Source organism: Ammodytes marinus (assembly GCF_949987685.1).
Source record: "Ammodytes marinus genome assembly, chromosome: 3".
In the NCBI taxonomy this organism is placed as follows: Eukaryota; Metazoa; Chordata; class Actinopteri; order Uranoscopiformes; family Ammodytidae; genus Ammodytes; species Ammodytes marinus.
In genome coordinates this window covers 14,379,269-14,396,435 of record NC_137232.1, presented here as the reverse complement: position 1 = coordinate 14,396,435, position 17,167 = coordinate 14,379,269, and the positions used below count along the sequence as shown (strand labels likewise).

The window sequence follows — 17,167 nt, the reverse complement described above, 5'->3', positions numbered from 1 at the left end:
AACAGACATTGCATAAACATTCACCCATGTGTCGCTCTGGCGTGCACCGGCAGTGAGACCATGATTGAGACCGGTGCGGACGGGTGTCGGTTTGTAGCGTTCTCTCTTGTGATTGGATAAAATTTTGGGATACTACATAAAGTTTAATTGCTTATTACATGCAGAGCAGCTGACTAAGAGATTGGCTTTATGAAACGCGCACATCGTGTAAGTGATTACTATATGAATAAAGAGCGATTTAACACTTATATTAATATAAATAAACCGCTTACTTCACCTTTAATGACGCATGGCTAATAAGAATCTACTACCGTACCTACTATGTGTGAAGTGAAAAAAGTCTGCTGTTAATACACAGCCTAGGCTCTGTGAACTACGGTATGTAAACAAGAGGGCCCACTGCAGCTGACAAAATGCCAGTTTTCAGAGCCTAGGCCGTGTATTAACAATGTTTGTTTTAAGAGCGCTCACAGTGACAAAAAACATTCTCCAGAATCACTGACCCTTTAACTGCATACAACACTGAATATGAATGAGTCTTATAAAATGAAATGTTAATACATATAAATACTGTTCTGTCACATTTCATGGCTTCACATAGCACCACTGTATATTAAAGTTCACACACACACACACACACACACACACACAATGTAAGTCAATGGGATCTGTTCAGTCTCAAAGGTTCTGTGCATGAAACAGATATTTTGTCTTTAAGACGTCAACTGAAATATTCACCTAGAAGAAGAGTCTTTGTGCACACACGCACACGCACACGCACACACACACACACACGTCTGGATGTCACGGCTGCATGATTGGTGAGCTGCTGTGACTGATAGCTCACTGACAAGCAGGCCATTTAACGGCGGACATATTTGTTTTGAACATAAACACTTGGAGTGATTAGTCTGGCAGTCGGCCTGAAAACACTCTGCACTCACGTGTGTGTGTGTGTGTGTGTGTGTGTGTGTGTGTGTGTGTGTGTGTGTGTGTGTGTGTGTGTGTACATGTGTGTGTACTTTATCAAACACCCAATGACTTAATGTTCCACCTGTCTGCCAATGACTGCGTCCACTCTCAGCTAAAGGTTCGAACTCAGTCACACTGTGCTAGGTTTTATGTTTTATTTGAGGTTTTTTTTTTGACAGCTGACAATGCGTTCCCTAGCCCCATACCCTAACCCTCCATACTAAATGCCAAACCCCAACCCCAACCCTTACCCTAACCTAAACCTTATTCTAACCTGAACCTTAAATCCAAGTCTTAACCCTCAAACATCCTTTGAAGAAATGAGGACCAGGTAAAATATCCTCACTTTCCAAAAATGGTTAAAAGCTTTAATTGGTTCCCACAAAGATTTCTTTACAAATACAACCCTTAATGGTTAGCCCCCTGTATACGTACCTGTCACACACACACACCTGACCCCCCTAACCCACCTCTCATAGTCTCATAGGCCCAGACAGGCCCTTAGTTCCTCCATGGTTAGTCCCCTGTTTCCGTCCCTGTCGCACGCACACACGCACCAAACACACGCACGCACGCACGCACCAAACACACGCACGCACGCACGCCACACACACACACCACACACACACACACACACCTCTCATAGTCCCAGACAGGCCCTTAGTTCCTCCATGGTTAGCCCCCTGTCTCCGTCCCGGTCACAGTACTGGCTGAACTTCTTGGCGCATCGTCGCGGCTTGAGCCTCCGTCGCAGAAACCTCCGTAGCGGCCGCGCCTCTCGCTCGCTCAGCTGCCCACTGAGGTCACCGTCCAGCTGGGTGAAGTACCACCGCAGCACCTGCTCCGGGCTGGAGGAATCTACCGCGGTTAAGACAGAAGAAGAAGAAGAAGAAGTGTCCACCATAGAAGAAGACGGAGTGGCAGAGGGAGGAGGACTGGAAGCCGCAAGGTGTGAGGACCTGATGGAAAGAGACAACATCAGGTGTTACAATGGGTCTGTCTGTCTGTCTGTCTGTCTGTCTATCTATCTATCTATCTATCTATCTATCTATCTATCATCCTCCTGCATGGGTAAATAGAGGTAAAATTAATAAATTCCATGTTTTCTGCCACTTAAAACATTTCCGAGCAATCTATTCTTACTGTCACCTGCCTCTGCATTCCTGTCCGTTCAGCCTTGTACTTGCACACGCTTGTTCAACATGACAAACTATAAACAAACACAAAGAGAACAGATAAGGCTTCAGCACTACTGGTAAAAAGCACATCTTGGGCTTCAGTGGATTCTTAACTCGCTCGGAGAACCAAATGAAAAGCAATTTCACCGCTCAGCGAACAACCCAGACGTGATCAATTACATGACAAAAACTGATGTAAGCAACAAACCCATTTTATCTGTTTCCCTGTTTCTGTGTCTCTCTTTGACAATACGCTCAGGGCTTACCTCATTCTCTCCATATGTTTTTAAGTGTTTATACAATATAAACGTTTTCGATTTTTTTTCTTCATTAATCTTACTTTTTTTTAAAGCTTTTTCTTCCATCTCTCTTTTCTCTATCTTCTATCATGGTGTTAAAGAGGCGTTGCTATTTCAGATCATGCACGTACGCACACACACACACATAGACACTTACACACACGCACACACGCATGCATGCACGCACAGTCGCACACACACACACACACACACACACAGACACAGACACACACACACTATCTACTATTTAGTATGATAAGAAAAGATTTAGGATGTCCTGATTCTTGTGGTCATATTTAGTATGTAGTACATCCCAAGATTTTTTGTGTTGAAAACAGCATCTTATTTGGGCGATTCCGACCCACAATCCACTACTAGCTTCTTTTTATTATCAGATGTAGTATGTGGAAAAGTAAAATGAAAGAGTATGAGCTTTGGAATGCAGGGAAGGAGTTCATCTTTAGTTGTGTACATGTCTAAGCAGAGTTTTGTTAATGATGGTTTACCAGAGTTTGTATGTTTTAAAAAAGGTAGTTGAAATACTCCAATATATCAAACCAAATGTATAAATTAAAGGTACAGGGTGTAGCAGCATCTAGTGGTGAATGTTCTATATTGCAATGCTCTCTTTGGGATAATGTACAGAAGCTACGGTAGCCTACAAGCTCAAGAAGCTAGTTACTCAAGATGGCATCATCCACCAAAGTAATGACTACATGAACTTACTGGTCTGGACTCAAACTCCCAGCATGCTCTGCTTCCAGCTGCAGCGCTCTCACCAGACTCTGTAGGAACTGCTTCTTACGCGCTCCGGGGCAACCTGGACACACACACATACACACACACGCACGCACGCACACACACACACACACAACACAACCCCTGTTCTATTAACCCTGGGGAGACTAGTGTCGAATACTGTAACACTGGATGTTAGAAGGTTTTTACAGGGACATAAAATACATCAAGATTAGACAATGAAATTGCATTTAACAGATGGTAAAAACAAAGAAAATACAACAAGATTAACAATCAGCCGACATTAGACATCATGTTGGCCGATCACATCCGTGTCTGTTTGGACTGAGATGAGAGTTGGCAATCAAATACCAGTTAAATACCAGTTGACATCATATTCAAGTGCCACTGAGCAAGATACTGCTTTCCTGCCTTACTAAGCAACACAATAGTTGTGTTATGAATTATAAACTAGGCGTTTAAACTCTTGTAAAATGCTCCTGACGAGGGAAAGTTTGACAGTTGTTCCGAGTCATGTTTACCAGGCAGAGGCTTCTCACTGTGTCTGCGGTCTGTGGCTGCCTCCTCGGCCCCAGTGCAGTCTGGGATACGATTCCTGCAAAGAGACACAAATAAAGCTGCTACATTAAGTATCATAACACTTAAAGCGCCAGTATTAGTGGCTGAAGTGAATGAATGAATGAAAACCTTTATTTAAACAAACTCGAAAGGCATTGAGGTTCCCCTCATTTACAACGCCGACGAGCGCACAACAAACACAACAACAACAATAACAACAGAGTGACAGAATAAAACAGAGAAACACAAAATCCTAGCAAGATAAAAAAGATCAAAATAAATAAAGAATTACAATAAAAGAGCTTAAAAAATTAATTCAGTTAAAACAAATGCAGTGGTGATGGTGAAAATCAGAAATCATAGATTTAAAAGAAGAAAAAGTGGGGAGAATGGTCATATTGAAGTTGCTCTGGGTAGGGCGGTCGTCCACTGGAGTACAGGGTCAGAGGTTCGATCCCCCGTCTCCCCACCACATGTCCAAGTGTCCCTGGGCAAAGAGACACTGAACCCTAAACTGCTCCCGATGGTTCAGAGAGCGCCTTGCATGGCAGCTACTGCCATCGGTGTATGAGTGTGTGTGTGAATGGGTGAATGTGGTCTGAAATGTAAAGCGCTTTGGGGCTGAAAACATCGGCTAAAAAGCGCTATATACAGTAAGTCAAGGCCATTTACCAAAGCATACATAACTAGGTCAAGAATGACAACTTTTCACATTTTATTTTCTGAAAAGCAGTCAAGGAAATACACTATTATATCCTGTTTAATAAATGGTGTTTTATTTAGACAAATATTGTTTATTGTAAATGTTTTATTAATGTACTGCATAATTTAATGGGTTAAAAGTGAACGTCTTTCCCCTGTTGAGAGTAGAATTACTTGTAAATAAATTCTCATCTAGAGATGGTGTAAACGCTGCTTGTTTGAGTCCTGGGGGAGTTTTCCTCAAACCATTGAACCAGAGAGAGAGACACAGACACACACACACACACACACACACACACACACCACACACACACACACACCACACACACAGACACACACACACACACCACACACACACACACACACACACAGACACACACACATACACACAACCATTGAACCAAAGACAAACCTATCAACATGAAAACATCCTTCACGCTCCCCACAGCATCGACAGCTCTGATAGAACCCCCTGAGATCAGAAGCAACGGACCGCAATCTGTTCTGATTGGTTGTGTGTGTGTGTGTGTGTGTGTGTGTGTGTGTGCGTGTGTGTGATCAGTTATGTGTGTTTCCCCTTAGAGCAACCCACCCAGGGAGCACAGACAGTAACTGGTGTAACATTGGATGCTCAGGATCAAACGCTGTGTGTCAATGTATAATTATAAACAGTAAGTGCCTTTGTAAAGATAATGTATTTTCAATAAAATTTCCGAATTAAATGTTGAGTTCTACAAAGAAAGAATTTCAAAGAATAACAGTTGTGCCAACTAATTCTCTCATACAGATATAACACACAAAACCCAGTCGGTCAACATGTTGATTCAGACCTTACAGAGTGTTACAGCTGTCAAAAATAATGACATGCCACAACTTTTACTTTTTGGAATTATTGGTATGTGGAACTCAAACCCTGAAGTTGTATTAGGCTACATATGAATAAGTTATCTCAACAATAGATACACACACACACACACACACGTTTACCTTGCGGAGGTGCCGGGTAGGGGGCGGCCACTGTCCCCCCTCACACACCAGCAGTAGCCCGTAGCAGCGTGGCACTGCACCGGCCGGTATCGACCCGCCGCAGTGCATTCTGGGAGGAAACGCTCCTCAGGCCAACGCATCTGAGAGAGCAGCGACGCACGCTCACGCTCACAGGTCTGAGGACTGTCTGCAGACACACACACACACAGGCAGAGACACACACAGGCAGAGACACGCACATACGCAGAGACACACACAACGCACACACACAAAGCATGATTAATTTGCTTTGTGTTTATTGAATGAAAGCGAGTGAAAAGAGAGACGGCAGGATGCATGGCCATGAGGTAATGTATTTATATGTGTGAATTCAGATTAATAACGGTGATAAGACCATGGTGAAGCAAAGTAAACTGTGATTTAGTAGCGTTCATAAACACGTAAAAGTTCCTGGTAGACTCTGTCACACCCCGGCTCCAGGGAAGGACAAGGAGGAAACCACACAAGATAATTAGTTTAACCAAATAATACTTTATTGGAACAAAGTATAAAGTAACCTACTAAATGGTGCATGAATATCAGTAATCAGTAATGGGTGCGGTGTCTGTGTGGGTGAAGCATGTAGTGTATGTGTAAAGCAAAACTAACTAAGCAAATCAAATCCAAAGCTAAGCAAACCAAACCAACCAGCAGGCCAGGGAGAGAGCCATGTGGCTGATAACTCCAGCTTATATAGCTGACGAGATCAGCAAGCAGGGGTGCATGCAATTAACAATTAGCTCCTGGAAGCCAGGTGCCAGGAGCTGTCACACCCCCCTCCATAGAAACAGGGTTCAACACTTAACCTGCAAAACAAACACAGTTAGATACGTGGAACATACAAACATGACAAACAACTGACACGTTGACCAGATATCTCTCTTTTCCTTAACATTTTATTTTCCGGCATCCCCGAGACCCAGCAACTAAGACCCTACAGCACGAGGACGAATGTTAAGCGGGAGGGTATAGCTAAGGCGATGGCGCCCGGGAAAGAGCATCAGCAGCTACATTATTCTGGCCTCTGATCTGTTGAATATCCCGTTTCATACCAGGCCAGAAAAAGTCCTGAAGGACCCGCCCATATGTTCCCCTCAATCCCCCTTGACCAGCTACATGCGCCACTGTGATTACCGGCTGTCTATATTTCACAGGAAGCACAATCTTCCCCACTGATCCCCCAGCCAAATTTCTCCCTTGAAGGACCCACCTCCTCATCAGCAGGCCCTGATGGAGAAAATAACCTCTTGAGTTGTTTCCCCCATTAATAGAGTGCCCGGCCTGCTCAAACAGCTCTCTTAACGAGAGATCCTCTTTCTGGTCCCTCACAAATTCTGCATGAGAAACAGACCCAAGATCAGATATCTGTATGTCAACTCTTGGCAGCACACTAAGAGAACGGGACACTGCACCCACCGACTGCTCAGGGACCTTAGACCTCGCTTTAGCAGGAGACACTACACACAACCCATCAGAGGTGGACGCATCAGGCCACATACATGCTCCTGCCAAATCATTGCCCAGAATAATATCAACCCCTTTCATTGACAAATCTGGACGCACACCCACCTCTACATCCCCCTGTATCATGCCACAAGACAAATGCACTGTATGGACAGGCACAACAATGGTGTTTAAATCCATTCCTCTGATTCGAACACACCTTCCTGTGTCAGAGGCTGGTGAAAAACGTAAGGCTGACTCCCTAATAAAGCTTTGTAGAGCCCCAGAATCTCTAAAAACTTTGACAGGCACCTTCTTACTATGGTCAGTTAAGGATACAAAACCCTCTGATATAAATGGAGCATACCTTAAAGCAATATCAGCTGCACTCAACACTCTGGGTCGCATCTGAAAAGGAGGGACAATTTTGTCAGTACTTAGCTCTGAGCTACTAAGCGGAACAGCTAACCCCACAGATTGGACAGGCCCTGTACTAAAACCCTTTTTTGATTTTAGCAAGGGGCACTCCTTTTTCCAGTGCCCTTGTCGCTGACAATAATTACAAGTTGAATTAGGATCATTGTTCCCAGCTCTGCCTAGCTCTCCCTTTGAAGAACCCCAACTGAAATCCGATTCACCTTTCTCCCCGCTGTCTTTGAATCCAAACCGTTGTGGACCTTGCTCCCCAAAGACACGTTTGTGTGTTAAACCATATTCGTCCGCAAGTACAGCGGCTTCTTTTGGAGTTTTAACTTTTCTCTCATTGATATAAGTAGATATGTGGTTAGGCAACGACTGCTTAAATTGTTCCAGCACAACAAGGTTACGCAGTTCTTCAAATGACCCAACGCTGGACGCAGAACACCACCGATCAAAATGTATATCCAGCTCCCTTTCAAAATCCACATGCGTTTGCTTTTCCCCTTTTTTCCAATTTCTGAAGAGCTGCCTGTAGGCTTCAGGAACTAATTCATAAGCTTTCAACACGGCTTCTTTAACCATTTTATACTCTTTGCACTGTTCTGCTGTTAAAGCTGCATATGCCTTTTGGGCTTTACCTCTAAACACGCATTGAAGTAACAACGTACGTTCACTATCAGGCCACTCCTGTGAATCAGCGAGACGCTCAAACAAGGAAAAGAACGTATCTGGGTCTTCCTCATCAAATTTAGGCAGCAATCTGAGATTCTTAGTACAATCCACTCTAGATGAACCAGCAGACCTAGTTATATCAGTTCCTGCCATCTTACCTTCTCTAACTAGATCTAGTTTGTATTGTTCAATGTCCAGTTTTGCCTGCTCTGTTTTTTGTTTCATTGCTTCAAGCGCCAACTCTTTATCCATTTTTGTACGGTCAAGGGCCAATTCTTTATCTATTTTTGCACGTTCAAGGGCCAATTCTTTATCTATTTTTACACGTTCAAGGGCCAACTCTTTATCTACCTTTATTTTGTCATGTTCCATTTGTATTAACATCAGTTCCTTTTGTTGATCAAAGGTGAGACTCCCCCCTGGTGAAACCACCGTACTTGGTAAACCCTTACCTTCATCAGAAGCCAAAACCCCTTCTTCCATCAAAGTCGCCTTCAGGATACGTTTGATTGTGTCCTTCAGACGTGTAACTGCAATTTCAACTTTGAAATGATCAGCAATTTTCAACAGTTGGTCCTTTGTACAGCTGTCCAGCAAGGTTTCAGAAGGAGACTGAATAAACGCTTCTACTAAAGAAGCCATGCCAAAACAGCTTTGATCACTGGGATGCAAAAAGAATTAGAACTTCCCCCCTAACTGCCTATCCAAACCTGAATAATCTTGACCCTAGTGTTCATGCAGCTTGCGGTGGGTATTTATGCACTGTAAACCAGCCGGTTTGAAAGGCGACCTGCAAGCAGACAACCCCCAAGATCCTTCGGATGTGCCCCCGAGACAATTGACATTGAACAATTGACACTAACCACGCCCCACAGCACTACCAAAAGGGAAAAACAACAAAAGAAAAAAAATTCACGCAACCCAAAGGGGCAACGCAACTGAAGCCTAACAGGGAAAGTTCAAATCCAGACATGTGCTCACCAGACAATCAACTCTGTTAGCCTAGCCTCAGCCGACTACCCACTATGAAAGGAACCTGCTCCCAAACCAACTACTAACCTGTCCTATGTGATATTCCTCCAACCTGTTCAACTACTTAATCCAACCACTTATTGACGAGCCCCCATGTCACACCCCGGCTCCAGGGAAGGACAAGGAGGAAACCACACAAGATAATTAGTTTAACCAAATAATACTTTATTGGAACAAAGTATAAAGTAACCTACTAAATGGTGCATGAATATCAGTAATCAGTAATGGGTGCGGTGTCTGTGTGGGTGAAGCATGTAGTGTATGTGTAAAGCAAAACTAACTAAGCAAATCAAATCCAAAGCTAAGCAAACCAAACCAACCAGCAGGCCAGGGAGAGAGCCATGTGGCTGATAACTCCAGCTTATATAGCTGACGAGATCAGCAAGCAGGGGTGCATGCAATTAACAATTAGCTCCTGGAAGCCAGGTGCCAGGAGCTGTCACAACTCTTTAAGCTGATCCTCTCTCTGACTCTTACCTGTGGGTCGTCTGACTGAGCGGTTTCCTTTGTTCATCAGGATAGTTACCCAGAACGGAGGAGCAGTCAGCTCTGGACAAGAGAAAAAAAACTCTTAAATAATGTTTAAAAGGTATTTCTGCTGCTGGAGGAGTTGTAATTTTAATTTTATTTAAATGTTCTATTTATATTCATTCGCTTTTAAATGTTCTATTCATTCGCTTTTCTAATGTGTATTGAGTATTTTAATCTTGCCCCTGTAAAGCACTTCGAGTGGCCCTGTGTCTGAACTGTGCTATATAAATAAACTTGCCTTGCCTTGCACAGACAGGAGAGTATATGTATTTTTAGTTCTTTTTAGTTTTTTAGTTTTAAGTTATTGCATTTAAAGGCCAGGACACACCGGCCTGATAATCGGCCATCGGACATGGTCGGAGAGTCTGGAGGGGGCGGGGACACGAATCTGTTTGGTGTGTTAGGTGACGTCGGCCGTCGGCCGTCGTAAATGTCGTCAGGCTTCTTTTGTTCAGTCGGTGTCGGGCAGTCTTTCAGTAGGAGCAATTTGATTGGTGGAGAGCTAGCGAATCAGTGAAGCCCGGAAGTGAGGCGTATAGCACAAACAGCTGACAACAGTATTGCATCACTAGCCATTGTTTTAATGTGTTAGTTTGTTTCGTTCAGCGAGTACTCACATGCATCAACTCTTCTTGACTGCTCGACACCATACTCGACACTCTATGCTAAAAATGGTGCTCTTTATGGTCCATATATATAGTAAATACATATTTATATCTATGTTTATGGTCTAGAGAGCCGTCCCATCATTTCCGGCTTCCATATTTTTTGGGGCCAAAATACAGATTAGCGCCGCCTGCTGTTATGGAGACATTATGTCCCGCGCAAGCGCAGAGCGTACGGAAAGTCAGCAGTCGGCTCGGTGTGTTCTTGGCACTTTTTTGGCCGCGACGGGGAGACTGGAGCTGCCTGAAACGGCAGACTCCATTTTCGGGCGACGGTCGGTAGTCGGACCAGTGTGCCCTAGCCTTAACACACAGTTCTTATTGTAGATGGTTCAGTTTGTCACCTGTAGATTTCCTGGGGTCCAACGTGGGTCCAGGATCCTCATCTTCCTCTGGGACAGGAGACAAGAGAAAGGAGAGAGAAGAATGAGGGAGGAATAGTCCTGACAGAGAAAATTAGACAGAGAGAAGGACCTCTTTAGGACTCTTGGAATCCTTAAAGCTATATTGCGTAACTTCTGTCTGTCCCCATGAGGAATTCTGAGTAATTACAACAACACTGTCGCTGCATCTACATGAGGTAAAGCCTTCAGTGTTGGCGCATGGATTTAATAGCTTCTGCTGTACTTCCAGGTTTATTCTTAGCAGTAGAATCAACAACTGTTTGTTTGTTGATTCTACTGTTAAGGAAAAACCCTGGACGTGCCATTGGGAGTTAAGATCAAAAGGAAGAACATACAGAGCTAAAGTTTCAGTGGAAATAATATAATGAAGCACATACTGTGTATAATATGATGAATGATAATGTTGTCATGATGAATGCATAGAGTGAAGATGCCTTTGATTTGAAGTGTTAACCCGTCTTTCTCACCTTTAATTGGCACTGAATCTGCATCGATGGTCTGAGCCAACAGGGAGATGTAATCTGTTAGGGGAAGAATGTGGAAACAGAACAACTCACTCAGGCTGGAAAATACACAAAAAGTTCATTTGATTTTGTTTCCAATTGACTGGTGAAACAATTTATTATATTATTATAAATAAATTACATTTGTAGAGATATATCACTCATGACACTATCTTTTAAGACTAGTCTAAAATGGCATAGCAAAAAAATAATACAACCGCTAGTAACCAATCAGATTGCTTGATTTAAAGCTGGGGTGGAGGATTTGGGGAGAAAATGGCAGTTGGGATAGAGATTCGATTCCAAATACCACCACCGCTCCACTTGTTCTCTTTGGTCCCTCCCCGACACGCTCTACACCAACAACGTCGGTGCCAAAGTGAATGGACAGTCCCAACAGCCAATAAGAACAGAGAATCGGAGCCTCGCTCTGATTGGTCAAAGTGTACAGCTCATGTTAACTTTGACCAATCAGAAATCACATACCCCAGCTTTAAGCCGACCCGTTTTATATAACAGTATTGTATCTGACCAGTGCAGTTTGGTGTCCCATGCAGCACTGACAGTATATCATAAGGTATACAGCCTATATTACAGTATTATATCATAATAGACGTGTATCATATGATACAGTATGCAGCCTATATTACAGTATTATATCATAATGGACGTGTATATCATATGATAAAGTATACAGCCTATATTACAGTATTATATCATAATGGACGTGTATATCATGTGATAAAGTATACAGCCTTTCTATCTGACCGGTGCAGTTGGGTGTCCCGTGCAGTACAGACGTCCCGCTCACAGGCTTGCCCTGCGGAGTGGAACACCAACAGAATCCCGTCTGGTTGTGACACTGCACCGGCAGGAAGTGACCGTCGCCATGACACCCTGGGACAAAGATGGCGGCCGCAGGGTTCAGGTTACCGTCGCTATGGTGAGCACTGGTCTCTAGGGCCTGAGAACGCGCCAGCTGGCATTTAGACTGACCCCGGTCTGGAATGAAAAGGGAGAAAACAAGACATAGGCTACTGAGGGTATTTTTTGTGTACTTGCAAAGGCTACATCAAAAAAATAAAAAATAGGGGGCGCCCTTAGCTCAGTTGGTAGGGCGTCCCCCCCCCCCCCCCGGGCCAGGCACAGCAGCAGCTGTGTGTGCGTGTGTGTGTGTGTGTGTGTGTGTGTGTGTGTGTGTGTGTGTGTGTGTGTGAGTATTTGTGTGTGTGTGTACCTGAGCAGTGTGTGTGTGTGTGTGTGTGTGTGTGTGTGTGTGTGTGTGTGTGTACCTGAGCAGTGTGTGTGTGTGTGTGTGTGTGTGTGTACCTGAGCAGTGTGTCTTAGGCGCTAGGCGTAGCTGTGTGTTAATACACTGCGCTCTCTGGAAGGAGCAGAGTGATTTATATAGTCGGCCGTTGGAGCCGCACACGACTCGGTGGCGCCCCCTCTGGCAGTCCACGGTACAGCCACGAGGCCACATGTTCTCTGAGATCAGGAAGGGCTACAACACACACACACACACACACACACACACACACACACACACACACACACACATACACACACACATAGATGTATTTTGGAATAAGTCTGTCTTTCCAGCTTGAATCTGCACTCTGTGCTCTGCGCGCGCTGAAAAAAATCCAGGTTTAATTTATATCCCCTTCTTTCCATTCTCCATTTCAGACTGTTATGCCCCAAAATCCAAAACTCCACACATACTGAGATTTCACTGTTTACACTGCGGCTCTGTGTGTGTGTGTGTGTGTGTGTGTGTGTGTGTGTGTGTGTGTGTGTGTGTGTGTGTGTGTGTGTGTGTGTGTGTGTGTGTGTGTGTGTGAACCTGAGGAAACTTAACATTTGACACTCATAGTATTGAGAGAATTCCTGAGTGTGTCAGCTGTTTGTTGAGTCTGGGCCGCTCCCATGTGGTTCAAGGTTTTGGACAGAATTTTAGGCCTTTTCTGCTTTGCTTAGACTGGCTGCAGTTTGACAGTCGTTAGTAAGTGATATTCACTCTGTCAGTTTCCCTCCTTACATATTTTTTTTACACACACACACACACACACACACACACACACACACACACACACACACACACACACACACACACACACACACACACACACACACACACACACACACACACACACACACACACACACACACATCTTTTAGTTTTCTGCAAATTTCGCAGAGCTTGAGGCAGGTTTTGTTTTATTGTTTTATAGTGAAAAAGCCAGAATAATTTAATACATCAATACATTTATTTTTACACTTCTTATATAACCATTAAAGGATGCCATAGTATTATATGTCTAGCAAATAACACATTGAACTGAACTAAGAGTCAGTGACTCTGGAGAACGCTTGTTGTCAAAATCAGTGAATATCTCCTCATGATCTGCTACCTGTCCGTACTGTGTGTGCGCTGAAAGGAAATCTGGTGTTTTTACCCACGCAGTCTTTGGTTTGTACACAGCCTAGGCTCTGTAAACTGGAATGGAAACAAAGGAAATGAGGTCTTTTCTGCTTAGCTTTCACTGGCTGCAGTCTGACAGTATTTAGTGAGTTATATTCTTAATTCACTCTGTCAGTTTCCACACACTCACTCTACTGCTCACTCCGTTTTTCGTTTTAGTTTTTGTAGATGTGAGTTTGTGACAGAGTTTTGGTTTTATAGTTTCAGTTAGGAACGACAGAAGTGTCAGGTCTCCCTTGTAAAAGAGTCTTCGGACTCAATGGGATTTACCTGTATAAATAAAGGTTAAAAAAAAAAAAAGTGCCAAGACACTTTTAAAGGTGGAGTCAGTGATTCTGGAGAACGCTTGTTGTCAAAATCACTTTCTGTCAAAATCTGTGAATATCTCCTCTTGATCTGCTACCTGTCTGTACTGTGCGCTTACCCTTAAAAAAAATCCAGTCTTCTCTCAGAACACACAGAACAGACAGGTAGCAGATCATGAGGAGATATTCACTGATTTTGACAACATCTTTAATGATTGATAGTAATAATAATTCATTTTAATTTAATAATAATGTTTTTATTAAACCTGATGTGAAGTCAATATTTAAGTTAATGTTTTGGCGTATGAGCACAGAGGATTCATTCACTGCTAAATTATGTCAACACTGTTCGATGCACCGCAAGAGTCTGTATGTGTGTGTGTGTGTGTGTGTAGTGAAAGAGGGGAGGCTGAAGGACAAAGAGCCACTGATGAAGATAGAGAAGGTGTGTGTGTTCAATCATGTATAGGTTTTTGGGATCCAGACCATAAAAGATGAAAAATATACTTTAAAGGGCACAGTGTGGAAAGGGAGTAGGTATTCTTCAGAACAAACTTGGTAGAAATGGAACATTGTATCTGTATGTATGTTTTAAATAATGTATAATCACTTGAAAATGTGATCTTCAGAGGAGCAGGGCACTGAGGCCTTCACCTCATCACTTGATATTGTGGAAAGACTTGAGGCAGTGGTGGATGATGCCATCTTTAGTAAATAGCTTTTTGTCCTTGAAGGCCACCGTAGCTTCTGTAAATTCTCCCAAAGTGAGGGGTTAGCAAGCGAGTGCTGACATCCAATATCTCACCCCAAGATGATCGTAAAATACTCAGATATTACACACTGCACCTTTAAGAAAGACATGCAGAGAGAACAGAGAAAGGAGAGAATGTCTGGGAGAAGTCAATGTAAAGGAAAGTGTGTGTGGAGGGCGAGTCAAGGTCCAAACTAAGTGTTGGGCAGACTGGATATTTCCTGTCTGTCAGGTAGAAACTACAATATCCTCAGTGTTAAAACAATTACCACTAGTGTTTTTGGTGCCTATAAAACTTCAGCTATAGGAATATACTGTGTGTTCATAGGTGTGTGTGTGTGTGAGAGAGAGAGAGAGAGAGAGAGAGAGAGAGAGAGAGAGAGAGAGAGAGAGAGAGAGAGAGAGAGAGAGAGAGAGAGAGAGAGAGAGAGAGAGAGAGAGAGAGAGAGAGAGAGAGAGAGAGAGAGAGAGCACAAGTAGTAGTTAGAGGGTGAGAACAAGTCACCACTGTCTCCTCATGGCTAACACATTCCAGAATGGCCATTTTTAAGGAAAACATAAAAAAAGTTTAAAAATAAATCTCATCTCCAGAGCTTTAGTGAAACTTGATTTCTGGACGTGTCAAAGCCTGTTGACACCCGGCCGCGTGAATGAATTGTGAAATGCGTCTCACTCCCTCTCTATCAGTCTGGCATTCAATGTGAAACGTTTATACTGTTAAAATGGTCTGCAGTTAATGTAAAGTGCAGGTAATTTGTTGGGGCTAACACGTGTCAAACCACGTGTGTTCTGTTATACATGAAGTCAGCAGCACAGACAGACACACTCTGTTTACCTGAAGAAATATTATAGTCTGACTCTTCATCCACAGGGCAAGTGTGTGTGTGTGTGTGTGTGTGTGTGTGTGTGTGTACCTGTCTCCAATCAAAGTTTATGTCATCGGTGGTGTGTGAAGGTGATGTTTGTACACACTCACTCACTCTCCCTCTTGCACACACACACAAACACACACACAAACACACACACACACAAACACACACACACACACACACACACACACACACACACACACACACACACACACACACACACACACACACACACACACACACACACACACACACACACACACACACACACACACACACACACACACACACACACACACACACACACACCTCTAAATCTCTGCAGGTTTTAAACATGTCATCATGTGCAGTAGAGTAAACTGTTTAACTTGTATATCATCATGAAACTTGTACATTTGATTAATTACACACTAGAAGAGCTAAGATGATTTAGAGGTTTTTACAGCATAATGTTAAAAATATATTATTGGATTACTGAGGCACTTTTTCATAAGAGTTTTAGCTTTTTCTCTCACACACACACACACACACACACACACACACACACACACACACACACACACACACACACACACACACACACACACACACACACACACACACACACACACACACACACACACACACACACACACACACACACGTCCATTTCCCCTGAGTATCAGGCTAAATATTTGCCTGGCAGCAAAGTGTGTGTGTTTATGGTTTAGTTTTGATGGCTGGTGTTACCCTGCCGTCCTCCAGGGAGCTCTCACACACACACACTTTGGAAATCAAACATGATTATTCTCTATATAACTGAAAATCAATATTGTCTTTGCCAGGACGGTCAAAATAACACTGAGCATGTCTGAGCTGTGTGGAGGTCAGTTCGACTAAACCAATTAAAAACTTTTCAATTATGAAGCAATGACCATGGTGCCTGAACAGAAAACTAACTAGATTAAAACACACACACTTTGAGATTGAGGTAAACGTTAGTCTAGTGCTGAGAAGTTTTGTTAGGTTTATAAAAGTTGCTTTACATAACTGGGTTCACTCCTTTTTTGGCGTTTATATAATATTTGAACCTTCATAAATGTTTACCTCATCATGAAACTTGCAACCATGAATTAAAAAAACTTAAAAAAGGTAAATTGACTAAACTGTTGTGAGTTTTAGTAAAATACATTTCTAAAGTTACTAGAATAGAAATATAGCAGTGTAGGCCTATACACATTGCACGAGTAGTGTATGGACTATAGTGCATTAAGTGACTCCAAAGTAAAGTTTAAGAAAGAGCTATTAAAACCATCTTCAGTGTTGATGTCCTACCGCTATTCTGTATCTGTGTGCGTGTGTGTGCGTGTGTTGTCCTACCGCTGTCCTGTCTGTCTGGACCGCCTCGTTGAGCAGGCAGACGAGCAGCGCTCGGCAGGTGAAGGTGAGCGCGAGCATCGTGACGCACAGCGCGGGCCCGAGCAGCAGCGGCCGCGCGCACCAGGCTCGTGCTCGCGACTGTCGATCCGTTGTTTCCAAACGCTGCAGTGCGCGCAACACGGGCACGGCCAGTCTGTAGTCTCTGCTGGAAGGGAACCAATACCAACTCACTTC

General features: G+C 43.4%; 1 protein-coding gene across 1 annotated transcript; it reads right to left on the bottom strand.

Moving 5' to 3' along the window:
• Positions 1-1,612: 1,612 nt before the first annotated feature.
• On the bottom strand, positions 1,613-17,011 carry LOC307248332 (SPARC-related modular calcium-binding protein 1-like; the record flags this gene model as incomplete). The annotated part of the gene is made up of 10 exons (XM_080024735.1): positions 1,613-1,931; positions 3,176-3,269; positions 3,730-3,803; positions 5,456-5,642; positions 9,539-9,610; positions 10,602-10,649; positions 11,129-11,182; positions 11,933-12,166; positions 12,494-12,668; positions 16,934-17,011. The coding sequence occupies 10 exons, from the start codon at positions 17,009-17,011 to the stop codon at positions 1,613-1,615; spliced, it is 1,335 nt and encodes a 444-aa protein (XP_079880861.1).
• Between the last annotated feature and the right edge of the window lie 156 nt (positions 17,012-17,167).